This window comes from Hypanus sabinus, chromosome 6, assembly GCF_030144855.1.
Source record: "Hypanus sabinus isolate sHypSab1 chromosome 6, sHypSab1.hap1, whole genome shotgun sequence".
In the NCBI taxonomy this organism is placed as follows: Eukaryota; Metazoa; Chordata; class Chondrichthyes; order Myliobatiformes; family Dasyatidae; genus Hypanus; species Hypanus sabinus.
In genome coordinates this window covers 47,604,620-47,625,260 of record NC_082711.1, presented here as the reverse complement: position 1 = coordinate 47,625,260, position 20,641 = coordinate 47,604,620, and the positions used below count along the sequence as shown (strand labels likewise).

The 20,641-nt window shown below is 40.2% G+C and overlaps 1 protein-coding gene across 1 annotated transcript in view; it reads left to right on the top strand.

The window, feature by feature from the left end:
- The window catches only part of gpr158a (G protein-coupled receptor 158a), a 576,558-nt gene that overhangs the window by 499,253 nt on the left and 56,664 nt on the right, over positions 1 to 20,641 (top strand). The window contains exon 7 of the mRNA XM_059972060.1: positions 3,413 to 3,651. Coding sequence (XP_059828043.1) covers positions 3,413 to 3,651 — 239 coding nt within the window. The remainder of the gene's footprint in view (positions 1 to 3,412; positions 3,652 to 20,641) is intronic.

Here is a 20,641-nt window from a genome sequence, read left to right as displayed (position 1 = left end):
TTTGTGTTTTTATTTATTTCCAGCATCTGCAGATTCACTCGTAAAGTTTTTAACTACCATTCTACACATGACAATAATAAATCAATTACCAATTAGCAAAATAAACATATGCACTGGAAAGATTTGAACCAGATTTAAATCATTTAAAACATATCCCAAAAAATAAAATCCACTTCACTTTTTTTTTCTTGCTGCTTTGAAACTCACTAATAGGTTGGAGTGTTCTGCAGCAGAATAATTAAGTTGATTTACTGGTAGAATTCTGGCAAACTCCTGTCCACTGTTGGATTCCAAACAACTAGGAAATCACTGGCAAAGAAAGTTTGAAACTTACACACTCATCCAGGAATATGGAGCTTGCCAGCAATTCTAACAGCATGTGCCAGCAGCTCTGAACAAAACCCAGCAAAATCCAATGCTTCGCTCAATTTGCATATTACCATGTTGTTAGAATGGTTCTGATGGACAAAACCCAATTTTGTAATGCTCTGACTGCTTACAGGAGTAATTAGTGGCACTGTTTCTGAGAGAATTTCCAAAGAATGAGCTGAGGCTTATCCCTGTGTGAATGCAGGTTGTTGTTTGTCATTATATTTGCATGAATGAAAAGTGTATTTATTAAAACAAGCAGGCAAACCCACAGGAGTTCTTTAACTGCATAATGGGAAAATGTTTTCAGAATAAAAGTGGAAAAATCACCTTTGATACCATTTTACATTGAAATTGGATTTGACATCACAAATTATTCTCGTGTGAGGAAATTGACTGTATCAGGCCCTGTCGATTTGAACAATATCAACTGACACTGATCGAGCACTATGCACATCAATCTCAAAATTAATTAAAAGAAACAGTATGACTTCAGATTAGAATCCCCTTTCTGACTTTTGCTAAGTTTTAAATACAGCACTATTCCATCTCATTGTAACCTATCAGATACAGAAAGGCTGGGGTAGAGTGGATATAAGGAGGATGTTTCCATTAGTAGGAAAATCTAGGACCTAAGGGCACAACCTTAGAATACAGGGACAATCCCTTAATACTGAGAGATTCATGTTGCCCCACCCACGCACGCTCAATGGCTTAATGATATTATGTCCTGCTTAGACCTTGAAAAAATTCATTATTCAGTTCTTAATTCGGATACAAAGTTTCATAAGTTCTGGGGACCTTTTATTGAGTACTTTCATAACCTTCCTCTTAACTAAGGTTTTTTTTTCGGTCCCTTGCTTTCAGCTCCTTTTTCTTTTGGTAGTAGGCATTAATATCTTCTGTTGCTAAGTGTATTTACAGTTTTGGGGGTTTGAATGTCCTGATTTATATTCTCTATATTGTGCTGTTGTTGGTCTGGAGTTTTTTTTTTGTTGCGGGGCTTGGGGAGGATACTAATTTTACATGTCTTCAATTTGGGTGCTTTCTCAATTATCTTCTTTTGTATTATATTGTTATTGTATGTTTATTTTTGCACTGTATTAATGCTCTTCATTTCGATCTGGGTTTTTTTTATCTGTAGCGATGTAGAAAATGTATAAAAAAACTAATAAAAAGAACTGAGAGATTCAGAGGGCATTATTATTGTACAAGAAGTCTGTTCAAGAGTCTTCCAACAACAGGGCAGAAGCTGTCTTTGAGCGTGGTGCTACATGTTTTCAGGATTTGCATCTTCTGTCTAAAGGTAGAGTGGGGTGAGAGAGAACGGCCAGGATGGAGGGGGTCATTGATAATGCTCATTGCTTTCACCAAGACAGTAGGAAGCATAAACAGAATTAATGGAGACGAGTATGAATGGTGTCAGGAGAATTGGGAAGAATTGCACAGAATATGATAAAGAATGTGTTGCAGGAAGGTAAATAGAAACATAGAAGCATAGAAAATAGGTGCAGGAGTAGGCCATTCGGCCCTTCGAGCCTGCACCGCCATTCAGTATGATCATGGCTGATCATCCAACTCAGAACCCTGTATCTGCTTTCCCTCCATACCCCTGATTCCTTTAGCCACAGGGGCCATATCTAACTTCCTCTTAAATATAGCCAGTGAACCGGCCTGTTTCCTGTGGCAGAGAATTCCACAGATTCACCACTCTCTGTGTGAAGGAGTCTTTCTTCATCTTGGTCCTAAAAGGCTTCCCCATTGTCCTTAAACTGTGACCCCTCGTTCTGGACTTCCCCAACATCGGAAACAATCTTCCTGCATCTACCCTGTCCAATCCCTTTTGAATATAGAGGAATAGAGGAATAGGACTAATGAGAATACTCCCGTGGGCCAGCATTGGCTTGTGACCTGTTTCCTAAAAAAAATGTGAGGAATGTGAAGTCACTACTTCTATGGATGCTGCCTTGCCCGCTGAGTATTTTCAGCACTTCATGCTTATGCTCGTAGTTTCCTCTTCCCTAATAGGAAGTAGCTTGTGGTTAAAGTTGACATTTCAAATAAGTTTATGAACAGGCAGCTTAGTGTCATATATGAATGGAAGTCCTGTAGCCTTTAGAATGCTTCTGAACTATAGTTCAATTTATCTTATTCCCTGGAAGCTCTCTCCAACTATTTCAGTTAAAATTGAAAATCTCAACTGTTCTCAATATTATTTAAAAATAAAATTTCAGAATCTAATCAGCAGTCAGGCAAATATTACATCCTTCTTGAAGTGTGCCAACTTTTTCATTTGCCTGAGATATCTCTGAACACCTACTGGCCATTTTACAATAACAAGCAGAACAATAATCAGATTTGCACTGCAAAAACAAAAGTAACTACATGATTGGAACATTGTAGAATTTATTTTCATGCAAATAGTTTAATATGGTGGGATATTTTTTGAGATGAGATACGTAATTCCTCTTCTATTCTGGTGACTCATTGCAGCTTTAAGAATTCAATATTAAATTCAACAATTTCAAATAACCAGCCATTCCTGTTTTGTGTCTCTGATTTCTTGCTCTTGTTAATTTCTTTCTTTCTTCTTCTAGAACTTAAGAACTCATTCGTCTCCTCCTCCAGATGTATTTTCTGTAATTTACTACCCTGTGACATCACTTGCCTCACTCAGCCTCTTCCAGGTTTCACCCTAAGGCAGTCTATCCCTTTACTTCTCCCCACACCTCCGACCACTCCCACCCTTCAACACACTACACATCCTTTTCCATGACTTAACACTCACTTAATTTTTCCTCATTCTGGTAAAAACACACATTCTCACCTTACAAATGCTGACTGGCTTGCTGAGTATTTATATTTTCTGGGTTTTTTTTAAGATACACACCAACTGTAGTACTTTGCTCTGGAATTTTTCATTTCTCTATTTTCACAGTATGTTACAATATCTACAGTAATTCCTTCCCAGTGACTAAGGTGACTATACAGAGGTAACTTTAATCAGAATGAGTGCTGATATTATTTTTGTTCTGTGTTTCAGAGTGCTAAAGGTTTTCCTCTCCCGAACGGCACAACGAATTCCATATATGACCAGCTGGAGAGTGGTGAGGATGTTGGGAATCATTCTGCTGATAGTTTGCTGGTTCTTGGTCTCGTGGACATCTGCAGTGTGTGAGAATTTGGACAGGAATGTCTCACTGATCGTCCAGGGACAGACTGCAGATGGTCTGAAGTTCAATATGTGTCTGCTGGACCGTTGGGATTACATGATGGCCATTGGTAGGTCTGATTTTGGCTGCAGAGATCCCACAGAATCACTCAGTTATAATAATTCCATTTACTCTTTGCTTTTCTTTGACTCACACAATTCAAGCATTCTTCTAATTGTACAAAGACAGAGTTGGTTATCAAAGAATGTGATAACAGCACATTTGGAAAGAGGTGAAATCATCGGACAAAGTCAGCATGGATTTGTGAAAGGAAAATCATGTCTGATGAATCTTATAGAATTTTTTGAGGATGTAACTAGTAGATTGAATAGGGAAGAACCAGTAGATGTGGTATATTTGGATTTTCAAAAGGCTTTTTACAAGGTCCCACACTGGAGATTAGTGTGCAAACTTAAAGCACACGGTATTGGGGGGTATGGTATTGATGTGGATAGAGAATTGGTTGGCAAACAGGAAGCAAAGAATGAGAATAAACGGGACCTTTTCAGAGTGGCAGGCAGTGACTAGTGGAGTACCGCAAGGCTCAGTGCTGGGACCCCAGCTGTTTATACTATTATATACTGGTATATATACAATATATATTAATGATTTAGACGAGGGAATTAAAAGCAGCATCTCCAAGTTTGCAGATGACACGAAGCTGGGTGGCGGTGTTAGCTGTGAGGAGGATGCTAAGAGGATGCAGGGTGACTTGGATAGGTTAGGTGAGTGGGCAAATTCATGGCAGATGCAATTTAATGTGGATAAATGTGAGGTTGTCTACTTTGGTTGCAAGAACAAGAAAACAGATTATTATCTGAATGGTGGCCAATTAGGAAAAGGAGAGATGCAGTGAGACCTGGGTGTCATTGTGCACCAGTCATTGAATGTGGCCATGCAGGTACAGCAGGCGGTGAAAAAGGCAAATGGTATGTTGGCATTCATAGCAAGAGGATTTGAGTACAGGAGCAGGAAGGTTCTACTGCAGTTGTACAAGGCCTTGGTGAGACTGCACCTAGAGTATTGTGTGCAGTTTTGGTCCCCTAATCTGAGGAAAGACATTCTTGCCATAGAAGGAGTACAGAGAAAGTTCACCAAATTGATTCCTGGGATGGCAGGAGTTTCATATGAAAAAAGACTGGATCGTCTAGGCTTATACTCACTGAAATTTAGAAGATTGAGGGGGGATCTTATTGAAATGTATAAAATTCTAAAGGGATTGGACAGGCTAGATGCAGGAAGATTGTTTCTGATGTTGGGGAAGTCCAGAATGAGGGGTCACAGTTTAAGGATAAAGGGGAAGCCTTTTAGGACCGAGATGAGGAAAAACTTCTTCACACAGAGAGTCATGAATCTGTGGAATTCTCTGCCACAGGAAACAGTTGAGGCCGGTTCATTGGCTATATTTAAGAGGGAGTTAGTTATGGCCCTTGTGGCTAAAGGGATCGGGGGTATGGAGAGAAAACAGGTACAGGGTTCTGAGTTGGATGATCAGCCATGATCATACTGAATGACGGTGCAGGCTTGAAGGGCTGAATGGCCTACTCCTGTACCTATTTTCTATGTTTCTATGTTTCTAGATCTCGTCAGTGGAAGATATGAAATCAATAGTGAGCTAAAGACCATAAATGTTTATCATAAATATGATGGAGACTTATTAATGGAGTTATTTTTAATTATTTAAAAAAATATATTACTTAACAATAAATATTCCTAATTATAATGACAATTCCATTTCAGATTCAAATGCCTGGTTCCAATGAAGTAGTAAACTGTATTGATTTGATTACAGTAGCTGGAGAAAAAGATTCTACCATCTCCTCATCTCTGTTCTAAATGTCCAAGCCTGTTTCTTGAGTTTTAGATACGCCTCCCTCCCCACCACATCAGCCAGAAGAAATGCTCTTCTTGCATTCAGCTTATCAAGCCCCGCACATTTCATTTTTCATCATTTTCTAAGCTTCAGTGTATAAAGGTGTAATTAACCTACAATAGTCCCACCATCTCAGAATCATTCAGGTGAGGCCTCATTGTAACTGCACGGTAACTAGTACAGATAGATCATTTCTTTGGTAAGGAAACTAAATCTGTACGCCATACTAACTGTAGTAAAGCATCCTTCTCTTTAAGGTCTCTTGCAATGAAAGCCAACTTATCGTTTGCCTTCCCGTTTGCTGCTTTCACCTGTGTACTTGTTCTCAATGATTAGTTTACAAGGAAATTCTGTTCCTTTTGTATATCAACATGACCCAGTCAGTCTGGCACCATCTAAGTAATGATTTGCCTTTATGTTTTTCTTACCAAAGTGGGTAACTTCACATTGATCCATGTTAGACAGCGATTGCTAATTATTTGCCTATCCACTTAACAGCGGCTATTCAGAAACATGGCCACGAACTGAGTTGCCAGACAGGAGGAGATACCTACAGCACTGCTGCTGCTAACAAACCTATTCCACTGGTCTCCCAAATGCTCAGTCCTTTGTGTGAACCGTATGTCAGTCAGGCGTCTCTAAGCTAGGAAAAGATCTGTTTAGCGATTGTCACTGATTGTCACGGGTTAGAGGCGTTGGGCCAAGGTGTATGGCTGGGTAGTGGGGCCACGGGTTCTTGCGGTGGTGGGAGGGTTCGGTTTGGGCAACCCAAACTGACGGTGTAGTGGAGTGAACTTGGACCCCTGGTGGAGAGAGGACTCGGGTTTATGGGGGTGCGTAGGATGGTTGTAGTTGTTATGCTTAGGGATATGGCCGAGGAATGTTCATGCAGGCTACCCCGGTGGTGGTGGGGGGTCACTGAACAAATCAAATTTATTCCATGCTTGTTGATGATACAAAGCTGCATGAGAAACTAGACCAGAAAGAGTACAGCAATGGTGGAAATATAAAATGGATAATTAAATTGATGGGGAAGGAAGGTGGAAGATGAAATATAATGCAGGGAGGGGCAAAATTATACAATTTAGTAGGAAGAATGGAAAATTAGAAGCTTTTAGAAAAAAATTTATACTTTAGCATTTCAAAGGTTAAATTTGTCCTTATACTGTACATGTAGTAAATCACAGAATGTTAATAAGCTACTAGAAAGGCTGTTAGAATAGGATAGGTACTGCATAAGTGTGAGGAATGGAATGGTAAATGGCATTCGTGACTCCATCCCTGGCCCACTGTATAAGTTTGCTCAGTTTGAGAAAGCGAGAGCAAAATAACTGTAGATGTAGGAAGGCTGAAGTGAAAGCAGAAATTACTGAAGTTACTCAGAAGTTCATACAGCATCTGTGGTGCAAAACAGAATTTCAGTTTGACAGTATTTAATTAGAACTGGCGAAGTGAGAAATTATTTATTTTTCTGATCTGAACAACTTTGGTCTCTACCTTATCAATAATATTCCTTCTCCTTCTCAGCTACTTAAGATACACTTTTAGTCATTTTCCTAGTTCTGATGCAAGGTCATTGACCTGAAACATTAACTCTACTTATCTTATCTACTTATCTACTGAATATCACTAGCATCTTTTAGATTTATTTTAGCTAAGAAAGAATGTTTTTCTCAGGAGAGTTGTGAGAAAGCTTTACTGGTTTGATTCTGGGGCTGGAAGTAGTGTCCCATGAGGACAGGTTGAATTGCTTAGTAAGAACAGGAGGCAACTTCATTGAAATGCGAACAATTTTTGGAGATGTTAAGAAACTTTTTCTGGCTGAAGAATACAGTTGTGAATTTTTAGAAGATCACCCCTAAAGGCAGTAGCTAACTTATTTATTTTTAGTTTTTAGAAACATAGAAAACCTACAGCACAACACAGGCCCGTCAGCCAACAAAGTTGTGCCGAACATGTCCCAACCTTAGAAATTACTAGGTTTACCTATAGCCCTCTATTTTTTTAAGCTCCATGTACCTCTCCAAAAGTCTCTTAAGAGACCCTATCATATCTGCCTCCACTACCGTTGCCGGCAGTCCATTCCATGCACTTACCACTCTTTCAGTAAAAAACTTACCCCTGACATCTCCTCTGTACATACTCCCCAGCACCTTAAACCTGTGTCCTCTTGTAGCAAGAATTTCATTCCTGGGAAAAAGTCTCTGACTATCCACATGATCAATGCCTCTCATCTCCTTATACACCTCTATCAGGTCACCTCTCATCCTCCATCACTCCAAGGCCGAGTTCACTCACCCTATTCTCACAAGGCATGTTCCCCAATCCAGGCAACATCCTTGTAAATCTCCTCTGCACCCTCTCTATGGCTTCCACATCCTTCCTGTAGTGAGGTGACCAGAACTGAGCACAGTACTCCAAGTGGGGTCTGACCAGGGTCCTAAATAGCTGCTACATTACCTCTCGGCTCCTAAACTCAATCCCACGATTGATGAAGGCCAATACACCGTAAGCCTTCTTAACCACTGAGTTAACATGCGCAGCTGCTTTGAGTGTCCTATAGACTCGGACCCCAAGATCCCTCTGATCCTCCACACTGCCAAGAGTCTTACCATTAATACTATATTCTGCCATCATACTTGATCTACCAAAATGAACCACTCCACACTTAACTGGGTTGAACTCTATCTGCCACTTCTTAGCCCAGTCTTGCATACTATCAATGTCCCTCTGTAACCTCTGACAGCCCTCCACACTATCCACAACACCTCCAACTTTTGTGTGATCAGCAAACTTTCTAACCTATCTCTCCACTTCCTCATCCAGGTCACTTATAAAAATGACAAAGAGTAAGGGTCCCAGAACAGATCCCTGAGGCACGCCACTGGTCACTGACCTCCATGCAGAATATGACCTGTCTACAACCACTCTTTGTTCTTCTGTGGGCAAGCCAGTTCTGGATCCACAAATCAATGTCCCCTTGGATCCCATGCCTCTTTACTTTCTCAATAAGCCTTGCATGGGTACCTTATCAAATGCCTTGCTGAAATCCATATACACTACATCTACTGCTCTTCCTTCACCAATGTGTTTAGTCATATCCACAAAAAATCAGGCTCGTAAGGCACAACCTGCCCTTGATAAAGCCATGCTGAGTATTCCTAATCATATTATACCTCTCCAAATGTTCATAAATCCTGCCTCTTGGGATCTTCTCCATCAACTTACCAATCTCTGAGGTAAGACTCACTGGTCTATAATTTCCTGGGCTATCTCTTCTCCCTCTCTTGAATAAAGGAACAACATTTGAAACCCTCTAATCCACCGGAACCTCTCCCATCCCCATTGATGATTCAAAGATCATTGCCAGAGAGTCAACAATCTCCTCCCTCGCCTCCCACAATAGCCTGCGGTACATCTTATTCGGTCCTGGCAACTTATCCAGCTTGATGCTTTCTAAAAGCTCCAGCACATCCTCTTTATTAATATCTAAATGCTTAAGCTTTTCAGTCTGCTGCAAGTCATCACTACAATCACCAAGATCCTTTTCCATAGTGAATACTGAAGTATCGTATTCATTAGGTACCTTTGCTATTTCCTCTCGTTCCATACACACTTTCCCACTGTCACACTTGATTGGTCCTATTCTTTTACATCTTATCCTCTTGCTTTTCACATACTTGTAGAATTCCTTGGGGTTTTCCTTAATCCTGCCCACCAAGGCCTTCTCATGACCCCTTCTGGCTCTCCTAATTTCCTTGTTAAGCTCCGTTCTATTAGCCTTATAATCTTCTAACATTACCTAGCTCTCTGAACCTTTTGTAAGCTTTTCTTTTCTTCTTGACTAGATTTATTACAGCCTTTGTACACCATGGTTCCTGTACCCTACCATACTTCCCTGTCTCAATGGAACATACCGTAAATTCCAGTGTATAAGCTGAGAATTGGACCCTAAATTTTGGTCCTAAAATTAGGGGTCAGCTTATACAGAGGGTGCCAACTTTGGAAATATGAATAAATGGAAGGCAGGTCATATTTTTTGGCGGTTTTGAGTCAAATTGGTTCCACTATCGACACATGAATTATTTGGTTCGTTTAAACTCACATCTAGTGGCTGAAGCACGGACATCAAGCCACCGGGGATAACTGCAATGTTCATATTTTCAGCTTTCAGTGATGCTTTTGTCTCAGCTGACAAGTGTGCTTTGAACATGACCCCGACAAGTAGAGACTTTTCTTTTCTGACTCCTTCGGGACGTCAACGCCACACCTCTTTAACACACTTCAAGCAACCCCCTTCGTCCATCCAACAGCGTACTTGTATGTAATCAACACCCCGTGGGAATTTTCTGAGGAATCTTTATTTTTTGTCTCAACACAAGATCACGTCCATTCATAAATCAGGTGCACCAACTTTGCGTAGCTTTGAAATTTTCGCTGACCTCACGGTGTTTTTCATCCCATTTCAATGCTTGAACTTGAATCATTTCTCTGGTAACAATGTATCGAGACGATCACTGGTGATGCACCCACTCTAAAACTTTTCCTTCCAGTTCTGGCTACTGGCATGTTTTCCCACAGTTTGCACATTTCATCTTTGGCATTTCCTTCAGCATATCCTCTGCCTCTCTCCACTCTCTCTCGTTTACACTAAACTTCTCAGCAGCTGCAGAATTATTCGTTCCTTTAGCAAAATCAACAACCTTCAGCTTGAAGCCAGCATCATATCGCATTTGTTTTAATCTTTTATACATGGTGATTGCTAACTCAATATTGAGTACATGTACTGATCCTACCACCCTGTGTTATGTTTTAATGAGATTACGATGGGTGCTAAATGGTTTCACGGGGGTTACATTTCAGAGGATTCTTTTCCATCGGAAACCTAATCCGAAATTTCTCTCCCTGATTTATTTATTAAGAATTCACTTATAACTGTCTACAATGTGTAGGCCTGTTTTCTTAGTAGATACTAGTTCACAAAATTTCCAGGGTCTGGATCCAGCAAAGCTGCGTTCCGGCATGTGAGATCTTGTGATTGTTTCTGGTTAAATCAAAAACCTCTACAAAGGGGGTCGGCTTATACAAAGATAACATGAAAAAGTCACTTTTTTAACCTTGAAATTGGGGTTGGCTTATACTCCGGGTCTGCTTATACCCCAGAATATACGGCACCTATGCAAATATCCCCTGAACATTTGCCACAGTTTTTCTGTACTTTTCCCTGAGAACATCGGTTTCCAATTTCCTGCATGATAGCCTCATAATTCCCCTCACTCCAATTAAATGCTTTTATTCAGCAATCCAGTGAAGAACAGGCTCTTCCAGCCCAGCCAGATGCACTATCTGGCAAACCCACCTATTTCACCCTATAGTGTAATCACAGGACAGTTTACAATGACCAAGTAACGTACTAACCAGTATGTCTTTGGATTGTGGGAGGAAATGAAGCACACGGGGAATCCCACACATTAACTTCGAGGAACATACAAACTCTTTACAGACAACATCAGATTTGAACTCCAAACTGACGCCCTGAGCTTTAATAGCTTTGTAATAACTGTTACACTACTGTAGTCTGAATGTTGTGCATATTTAAGAACTTAAATTTTACTAGTCAAAATTTCCCTGCAATTTTATTTGAAGATTTCTAAATATGTCAATATATTCCAGTTACCAGATCCATAGGCAACTACCAAAAAACTTAAAATTTACCAAACTGTGTATGCTGAAAATCTGAAATAGAAAACAGAAAATGCTGGAAACTTTCAACAGATGGGGCCATTTCAAATAGAAGAGAAACAGAGTTATGTTTCCGGTCAAAGACCCTTTGAGAAAACTGATTATGTATGGTAGCTTTTAACTCAATTTAGATGGAAGAAAAAGATCACTTGATTGTTTTACAAATGCATTATTTGATGCATTCAGTTTTATACACTGGCTTGTATACACTGGAATTTAGAAGGATGAGAGGGGATCTGATTGAAAAATATAAGATTACTAAGGGATATCATGCTAGAGGCATGAAAAATGTTCTGGATGTTTGGGGAGTCCAGAACCAGAGGCCACAATTTAAGAATAAGGGGTAGGCCATTTAGAACAAACGTTTTCACCCAGAGAGTTGTGGATCTATGGAATGCTCTGCCTCAGAAAGAGTTAGATAGAGCTCTTAAAGATAGCGGAGTCAAGGGATATGGGGAGAAGGCAGGAACGGGGTACTGATTGTGGATGATCAGCCATGATCACATTGAATGGCGGTGCTGGCTTGAAGGGCCGAATGGCCTACTCCTGCACCTATTGTCTATTGCTTTCCAAAATTCTCTGTGTCTAGTTGATTCAATATACCTGGGATAATCTGAAATATTTATTAAATAGAGTTGAGAAGATATCTCACTCATGGGAGAAGTTTGTCCGCAAATAGAACCTACAGGGTAAATGGTAGGGCATTGAGGAATGCAGAGGAACAGAGAGATCTAGGAATAACTGTGCATAGTTCCCTGAAAGTGGAGTCTCATGTAGATAGGGTGGTGAAGAAGGCTTTTGGAACGCTGGCCTTTATAAATCAAAGCATTGAGTACAGAAGTTGGGATGTAATGCTAAAGTTGTACAAGGCATTGGTAAGGCCAAATTTGGAATATTGTGTGCAGTTCTGGTCACCGAATTATAGGAAAGATATCAATAAATTAGAGAGAGTGCAGAGACGATTTACTAGGATGTTACCTGGGTTTCAGCAATTAAGTTACAGAGAAAGGTTGAACAAGTTAGGTCTCTATTCATTGGAGTGTAGAAGGTTGAGGGGGGATTTGATCGAGGTATTTAAAATTTTGAGAGGGATAGATAGAGTTGACGTGAACAGGCTGTTTCCATTGAGAGTAGGGGAGATTCAAACTAGAGGACATGATTTGAGAGTTAGGGGGCAGAAGTTTAAGGGAAACACGAGGGGGTATTTCTTTACTCAAAGAGTGATAGCTGTGTGGAATGAGCTTCCTGTAGAAGTAGTAGAGGCCAGTTCAGTTGTGTCATTTAAGGTAAAATTGGATAGGTATATGGACAGGAAAGGAGTGGAGGGTTATGGGCTGAGTGCGGGTAGGTGGGACTAGGTGAGATTAAGGGTTCGGCACGGACTAGGAGGGCCAAGATGGCCTGTTTCCGTGCTGTGATTGTTATATGGTTATATCAATTGCACTAAACAGTAAATATTTTTTGCATGTGCTTCTTGTCTTCTTCTTCCAAATTTACTTCCATTGCTTTTAAATCAAAAAAGGATTTAGAAGTGGAGAGCAATGAGCAGGCATTGTCATGGTTCACATTTGTATTACAGATCCAAAAGCAAGTCAGTCAGCAGCACTGGCAGGGTCCTGCATTATTAACAATCTGAGCCTTGGTCTTTCTGCAGTATATTTTAATCTTCAATGGATTAAGGGTATGAGAAGTGAGGAGAAGGGGGTGTAAGTTGAGGTTGACTCAATATAGGTGGTGTCCACTCACAGATACAGGCACCTGGTGGCCCAAATGATGACTCAAGGACGTCCAGTTGCTGATTGTCGGAGTGCAATGTGTGAAGGTGGTCAAAAGACCTGACAAACCTAGCCAAAGGGAGTTTACTAACAGAGTGATTTTCAGAATGAATGCAGTCTCATTGTAATATTTAAATGATCAGCTTGCCTCCTGCGAGGAACATAATTGCTGTCCCTTTGCCTGATCTCCATTTTTAAAAAAAGTCGTCAGGTTCCAACTCATTTTAGATCTTTCTGAATTTTAAAGAGTCATGCTGTCTGCTTGAGGAGCTGTCAGCTGGACACCAGCCCAAGGGGCTAGAGGAGTGGCAGCAAAGCTATGGATGTGTAGCAATATAACAGAGCAGTACTGGAAGCATTGACTTTGAATGGAAAGAAGGAAAAAGCTTTGCACTGTTTATTATTGTAACTTTTATTACAGTATGAATGAAATTTATTATGTTAAAAAGAAGTCAACTGGGAGACAAGATGAACAGCAAATGTGCCTACCTACAATCATCCCTTATTTAGTTAGTTAGAGCTTTATTGTCATTGCTGAGGACAAGGTTACAGTGCTGATCCATTCCAGCAACAGAACAGCATACTGGCAATTCAGTTACCAAAAACACAATCACTAAATTTAAAATAACGTCTGAGTGACATCTACATTACAACTGAATAAAAAACAAAAAAAACCCTCTAACACGGGGCATCATTCAGTTGCACGACGTCCCTGGGGAAAAAGCTGTTTTTCAGTCTGGTTGTCCGTGCTGAGGTGCTTTCGTATCTCTTGCCAGTTACATTGCTCAACAACTACAGGCCGGTTGCTTTCACTCCCCAAGCCACCCAGTGTCTGGAGAGACTGGTTATGTTCCATATTAAGTACACCATCCCTACTACTGTGGACCAGCACCAGATCAACCTATAATGCTATCTCTACTGGAACACTTAGAGCATAAGGGCACCAAGGCTAGAATGCTTTTTATCGACCACGATTCTGCCTTCAATGCCATATGCCCCAGCAGGTTGACCATTAAACTACTCAATCTGGGACTCAGTGCTTCAATTTGCAGTAGGATTCTGGACTTTCTTACCAATCACACCCGGACAGTCAGACTAGGCAGGTACACATCAACGTCCCTGCAGGAATGTGTTCTGAGCCCACTCCCTTACACTCTTTTCACCCATAACTGTGCTCCTCCCTATGTCACCAACTCCATCATCAAATTTGCAGATGATGTTACAGTGATTGGGTTAATTACAAATAACAATGAAACACCATACAGAGAGGAGGTGCAGAACCTGTCTGAAAGGTGCAATAACCACAACCTTTCAATCAACATAAATAAAAACAAAGAAATGATTGTTGATTTCAGGAAATCAAGAATGTATGAACAAGCTTCAGTACTCATAAACGATGTAGAAAGGGCCTCCAAATTTAAGTTCTTAAGAGTGAACATCACATAGGAGCTCTCTTGGACAACCAACACCTCCTTGATGGCTCACCAGCGCTTATACTATCTTAGGGGTTTAAAGAGAGCAAATCTGCCCCAAAAGCTGCTGATCAATTACACATTTTCATTGATGTGTAATAGGGAGCATACTGACCCTACTGCATGACAATATGGTACACTAGCTGCAACATGATTGGCCAGAGAGCCCTAAAGTGAGTGATCAGGACTGCACTGGGACATAACATATCATTGGGACATAACTACTGATATGGAAACCATCTACACCACATGATGTCTATGGTGGACTTGCAAAAGTTGTGATGGACTCACTCCACCACAGAAGACACCTGTTCAATCTCCAACCATCCTTGAAGGCTGTATTCTATATTGTCCCAAGCAATGTTTTCTATAGGTATCATTTATCCTACTTCACATTTATCTGACAGTGTGTACATGGGCAGTGTAGTGAGATAACACTGTCAGTGCTTCACCTTCCTGGAAGCACTACCCCCTCTCCCTTGGATGGGGTCAACATTATGTGGGTCCTCAACAGTGTCTGGGTAACGTAAAACCTGGATGTTCAGGCCGGCAACAGTCAAGTCCCATCAGTTCCTCCACTGAAACTGTATTTGTTCTTTCTTTTCAAACTGGTGTTAATTCCTAATATATCTGTGTCTCAATCCAGATTAAAAGTTTTAAGAGTGTTAAAAATATTCAACTCTGATTTCAAAACCCTGTTTTAGCAAGATAACCATTTTTGCATCATGTTATTACTTCTTCATTCCATAAATATTTTAGTGCAGCTGAGGATTTTTTTTTCTTCTTAAATCTCAGCCCATGATTCCAGGTACTTTTAATGTTAATTGTTTAGAGGCACATCTATCTTTAAGCTGCTTGGAATCAGACCATAAATAGAAGTAGCAATACATTAATTATATGGAAGCTTTTGCATTGAAACAAAAAGGCTGATGTTTTAAAAATATTCATCACTATTAGTAGCAGAAAACAACTCTTGTACTTGTGGATAACAATGTAAGTTTGCAAGACTGAAGTTCAGTTTATTTTGACAGAAAGTACTTGGCTTGAAGATGAACCAGTGAAGAGAACTGGTGATTTTTTTTTTGTCAGATACTGTAGGTTATAACGTGAAAGGAGGTGTATAGCAAACAGAAATAAATTGTCCCTTGGGCAGTCATATTTCTATTTATACACTTAATTAGATGCTCCTCCTGACATGGGGCCAATATATTGGAACACAGCACTGTGAAATCTGAAGATTAGTTGAATATGCCATACATAGTTTTACATGTTTTCACAATCACTGAAAACTTTTAAAAAAAGCTAATAATGGTCTCATGAATAACAGGGGAAACTAAGTTTTGTGCCGGGCCTGGACTGAACAGTAGACATTCTTGTATTTGGCTCACTGAAGGCAGGGCAACACAGAAGAAGGTGACACAGTAATGCTTTACAATGGCAGCAGCCTGGGTTCAATTCCTGTCTCAACTCTAAGGAGTGTGTGTGTTCTTTTGTGACCGTGTGGGTTCTCTGGGTGCTCCAGTTTCCTCCCACGTTATAAAGGTGAACAGGTTAGTAAGTTGTGGACAAGCTATGTTGATGCTGGAAGCTTGGTGGCACTTGTGTGCTTCCCTCAGTACATTCACGGACTGTGTTGATCATTGACACAAACAGCACTTAGCTGTATGTTTCAATATACATGTGACAAATAAAGCCAATCTTTCAAATGTTTCTTCCATCCTCAGCCTGCAAAATTAAAGATTCTCCATTATTTATTGTCATTCTTCAGTACAGGAGTGTAAAGGAAAAAGAAATTATTGTTGCTCTGCAAATGATTGTTGCAGCTTCAGGTTCCTCAGCGTCCACGTCACTGTGGACCTCACGTGGTCTGTACACACCAGCTGTGTGGTGAAAAGGCACAACAGCGCCTTTTTCACCTCAGACGGTTGAGGAAGTTTGGTATGGGCCCCTAAATCCAAAGAACTTTTTACAGGGGCACAGTTGAGAGCATCCTGACTGGCTGCATTGCTGCCTGGTGTAGGAACTGTACTTCCCTTAATCGCAGGACTCTGCAGAGAGTAGTCTGGACAGCCCAGCGCATCTGTAGTTGTGAATTTCCCATGATTCAGGACATTTACAAGGACAGGTGTGTAAAAAGGCCCCGTAGGATCACTGGGGACCCAAGTCATCCCAACCACAATCTATTCCAGCTGCTGCCGCTTGGGAAGTGGTCCCACAGCACAAAAACCAGGACCAACAGGCTCCGGGGCAGCTTCTTCCAACAGGCCATCAGACTGATTAATTCACGCTGATTTGAGTGTACTCTGTATTTGATTGACTATTCTATTTATTATAAATTACTATGATTACACATTACACATTTAGATGGAGATGTAAGGTAAAGATTTTTACTCTTCATGTATGTGAAGGATGTTAGAATAAAGTGAATTCAATGATGCAGCATAAATAAACACCATAAACATAAAAAAACACAATAGAACCAAAAAAACCAGAATAAATATAAATATAAAATCAATCCTACAAAAACAATGTAGATGTAATTATTAAATATATATATATAGACTGATTGTACAGAATATACATAAAGTGACACGTGATGTGTATGTAATAGGGTCAGAGTTCAGAATTCAATCCCAGATCCTCAGTAAAGGAGTTTTTATGTCCTCCCCATGGAAAGTGTGGGTTTCCTCCCAGTGCTCCAGTTTTTTTCCCACAATCCAAAGTTGTACTGGTTAGTAGGTTAATGAGTCATTGTAAATTGTTCCGTGATTACATGAGGGTTGAATCAGGGGTTGCAAGCAACACACCTCAAAGGGCTGGAAGGACTTATTCCATGCTGAATCGGCAATTTATTTATTTAAGAAAGACATTTCCCTTGGTTAGGTGGACTAGGACTAGTAGACATAGTCTCCAAGTAAGGAAAAGGCCATGTAGGACTAAAACAACAGAAATAATTTCACTAAAAGGAGGCTAAACCTGTGGAAATCTGTATGCTGCAAGGCTGTGTAGGCTCAGTCATTGATTGTACTAAAATCTGAGATTGACAAGTTTCTGGATAATAGAGGAATCAAGAACTTTGGGCACAATGTTGGGGGTGGAAAATCAGCCACAAGCTTGGTCGGAAGACCCAAATGGCCTGTTCCTGTTTAACCCAAAAATGATAATACAACCACAAATTCTGAATTCGTAGCTGGTTTTAGCCACAAGATGTAATTCAGTGAATCTTCTCCATTCCTCAGTCGAATATCACACTTTCCACTTAACGCTACAGTGTTACAATTTCCAAAAGCTAGAGATGACTAATGGAATTTCATAACAGGAACTGAGAAGCTTGGGCCAGAAACACCTGACTTCCCTTTGTAAACCTCAGCTTCCCCTGGACTCCAAAGATGTATTTTCTACCCTTTGAAATAAAAGTGAAAAAAAAAAGCTGGAAATACTCAACAAGTCAGGCATCATCTGGGGAGAGAGAAATGGGGTAATGGTTCAAGTCAATGATTTTTCATTAGAGCAAGGTAAATTTTGAGAACATTCTAAGTTGTAGAGAAGCAGAAGGAGTGGAGAGGACAAATGAAGTGTCTACCATAGTATGGGGAGATACAATGGTGGCACTTAAAATTGGTGACGGCCTCTTAAAAGCAAAGGAGGTGAAATTGAAAGGGGGGATAGGAATTAACTGATACAATGACACAACAGTGAGATTCTGCAATCTGCAGGACCTGGAAAACTCAAATCAAGTGAAAGAGGCTTCCGGAAATACTTAGCAGGCCAGATAGCATCTGTGGAGAGAGAAACAATAACCTTTGGGTGAAAATGGTATTCAAAGCTGAATTATAATATCAGAATATAATCTACATATTTAAAGGAAGATCTGATGTATTTCATGAGGCAGTCTTATATCTGGAAATGTTTTGAAAAGTGTTGATAATAGGAAGAAAGTGGGAAATAAGAAGCAAACAGAACATTGTCTGGGAAATTCAATAGGTTTCAGTAAGTACTTTTAATATCAGAGAAATGTATACAATATACATCCTAAAATTCTTTTCCTATAGCCATTTTTCCATCTTCTGAAAGATCTCAGCCCGAAATATTGGATGATTATTCCCTTCTTCCAGCATCTACAGAATCTCCTGTGTTCCATAAGGGTGCTGGGTTAGACTTATTTTCTCTGCAGGTGGCTTGTCTTGTTCTTAAGTACAATATCTCCTGCTAACAGAGCAGCAAAAGAGAATTCTTAGTTACTTCATGGTTTTTTTCACTTGCTGCTCACTGTTTTATTTAATGGAAAATAAAGCAACTGGCCAGAGGCATAAACAGAAAAAAATTTAACAAAGCAGCCATCCGCATCAATGATCCAATTTAAAAAAAAACGGAATACTTGCTTATCAGTTATTTTCAGCATGTCACCCTCTTCTTCCAACACCCACACACTTGAGTCATCGAGTCATAAAGCAATGAAACTGGTCCTTCGGTCTATAGAGTCTGCAACAAACATCAAACATACATCGACACTAATTCCATTTTATTCTTCTCACATTCTCATCGACTCTTCCCAGTTTGCACCATTCACCTACACACGAGGGACAATATGCAGTGGTCAGTCAGCCTACCGAGTCGCCTTCACTAGCCAGGGACTTTTCTTCATTGTTAGCTGATTAGTCGATACCGTAACGTTCAAACATGTGAGCCAGACTCTGGAGCAACACACACAAGATGCTGGAGGAATTTGGCAGGTCAGGCAGCTTCTATGGAAAAGAGTAAACAGTCGACGTTTCAGGCCCAGATCCTTCTTCAGTACTCCAGATTTTATTTTGTTGTTTATTTTTTGATGGCTGGATATGTCTTTAGTTGCTGCTGCTGAGTGGGCATCAAAGTTTCAGCCATTGCTTGTACTTCTCTCAGGATATTTAGTTCCATTCGTATCAGTGGATCAGCTGCTAACCCTCTTACATCAAAGTTAGAAGGGTGTGGGTTACATTCCCTCTGGAGAGACATGAATATATTATTCAAAGCTGACATAGTTCAGCACCAAGAGATGGCTGAACAACAGAAGCACTGTCTTCACATGACATGTTAAACTCATGTTCTGTTTATCCTTGGTATACGTAAAATATCCCATTGACTCTACTCTGAGGACCCTGAATCCCAGCTGATATAATCTTTCAATTAACATCACTAAACAGGTTGTCGGACTGTTATTGAAGTTCAAAATTCAAAGTAAATTTCTTAACAAAATAAATATATGTCACCATATACAACCCTGTAATTAATTTTCTTGCAGGATACTCAATAAATAATAACCATACAGAATCAATGAAACAATGCACCAACTTGGGTGTGCAACCAGAGTGCAAAAGACAACAAACTGCAAATACCACAATAAAAAAATAATAACGATAAACAAATAATCAATAAATATTGAAACCATTAGATGAGGAGTCTTCAAAAGTGAGTCCATTTGTTGTGGGAACGTTTTAATGATGGGGCAAGTGAAGTTATCCCCTTTGCTTCAAAGCCTGATGGTTGAGGGGTGATAATTGTTCTTGAAGCTGGTGGTCTGAGTCCTGAAGTTCCTGATGGCAGCAGAGAGAAGAGAGCATGACCTGGGCAGTGGGAATCCCTGATGATGGATGCTGCTTTCCTGAGACAGCAGTCCATGTAGATGCACTCAATACTGGGAAGGCTTTACCAATGATGGACTGGGCTGTATTTACTACTTTGGTAGGATTTTCCATTCAAGGGCATTGGTGTTTCCATACCAGGCTGGATGCAGCCAGTCAATATACTCCCCAACACACTTCTGCAGAAGTTTACCAGTTTTAGATGTCATGCTCAATCTTTGCAAACATTTAAGGAAGAAGAGGCACTGCTCTGCTTTCTTCTTAATTGCATTTATGTGCTGGGCCCAGGACAATTCCTCCAATTTCCTCTACCTGAAGTAAGTATTTATCTGCTTGGTCTTACATTCATTGAGAAAGGTTGTTGTTGTGGCATGACTCAGCCAGATTTTCAATCTCCCTCTTATATGCTGATTTATCACCGCCCTTGATTCAACCTACGACAGTGGTACCATTAGCAAACTTGAATATGGCATTCCAGCTGTGCTTGGCTACAAAGTCAGAAGCATAAAGTGAGCAGAACAGGGGCTAAGCACTCAGCCTTGTGAGATACATGTGCTTATGGAGATTGTGGAGGAGA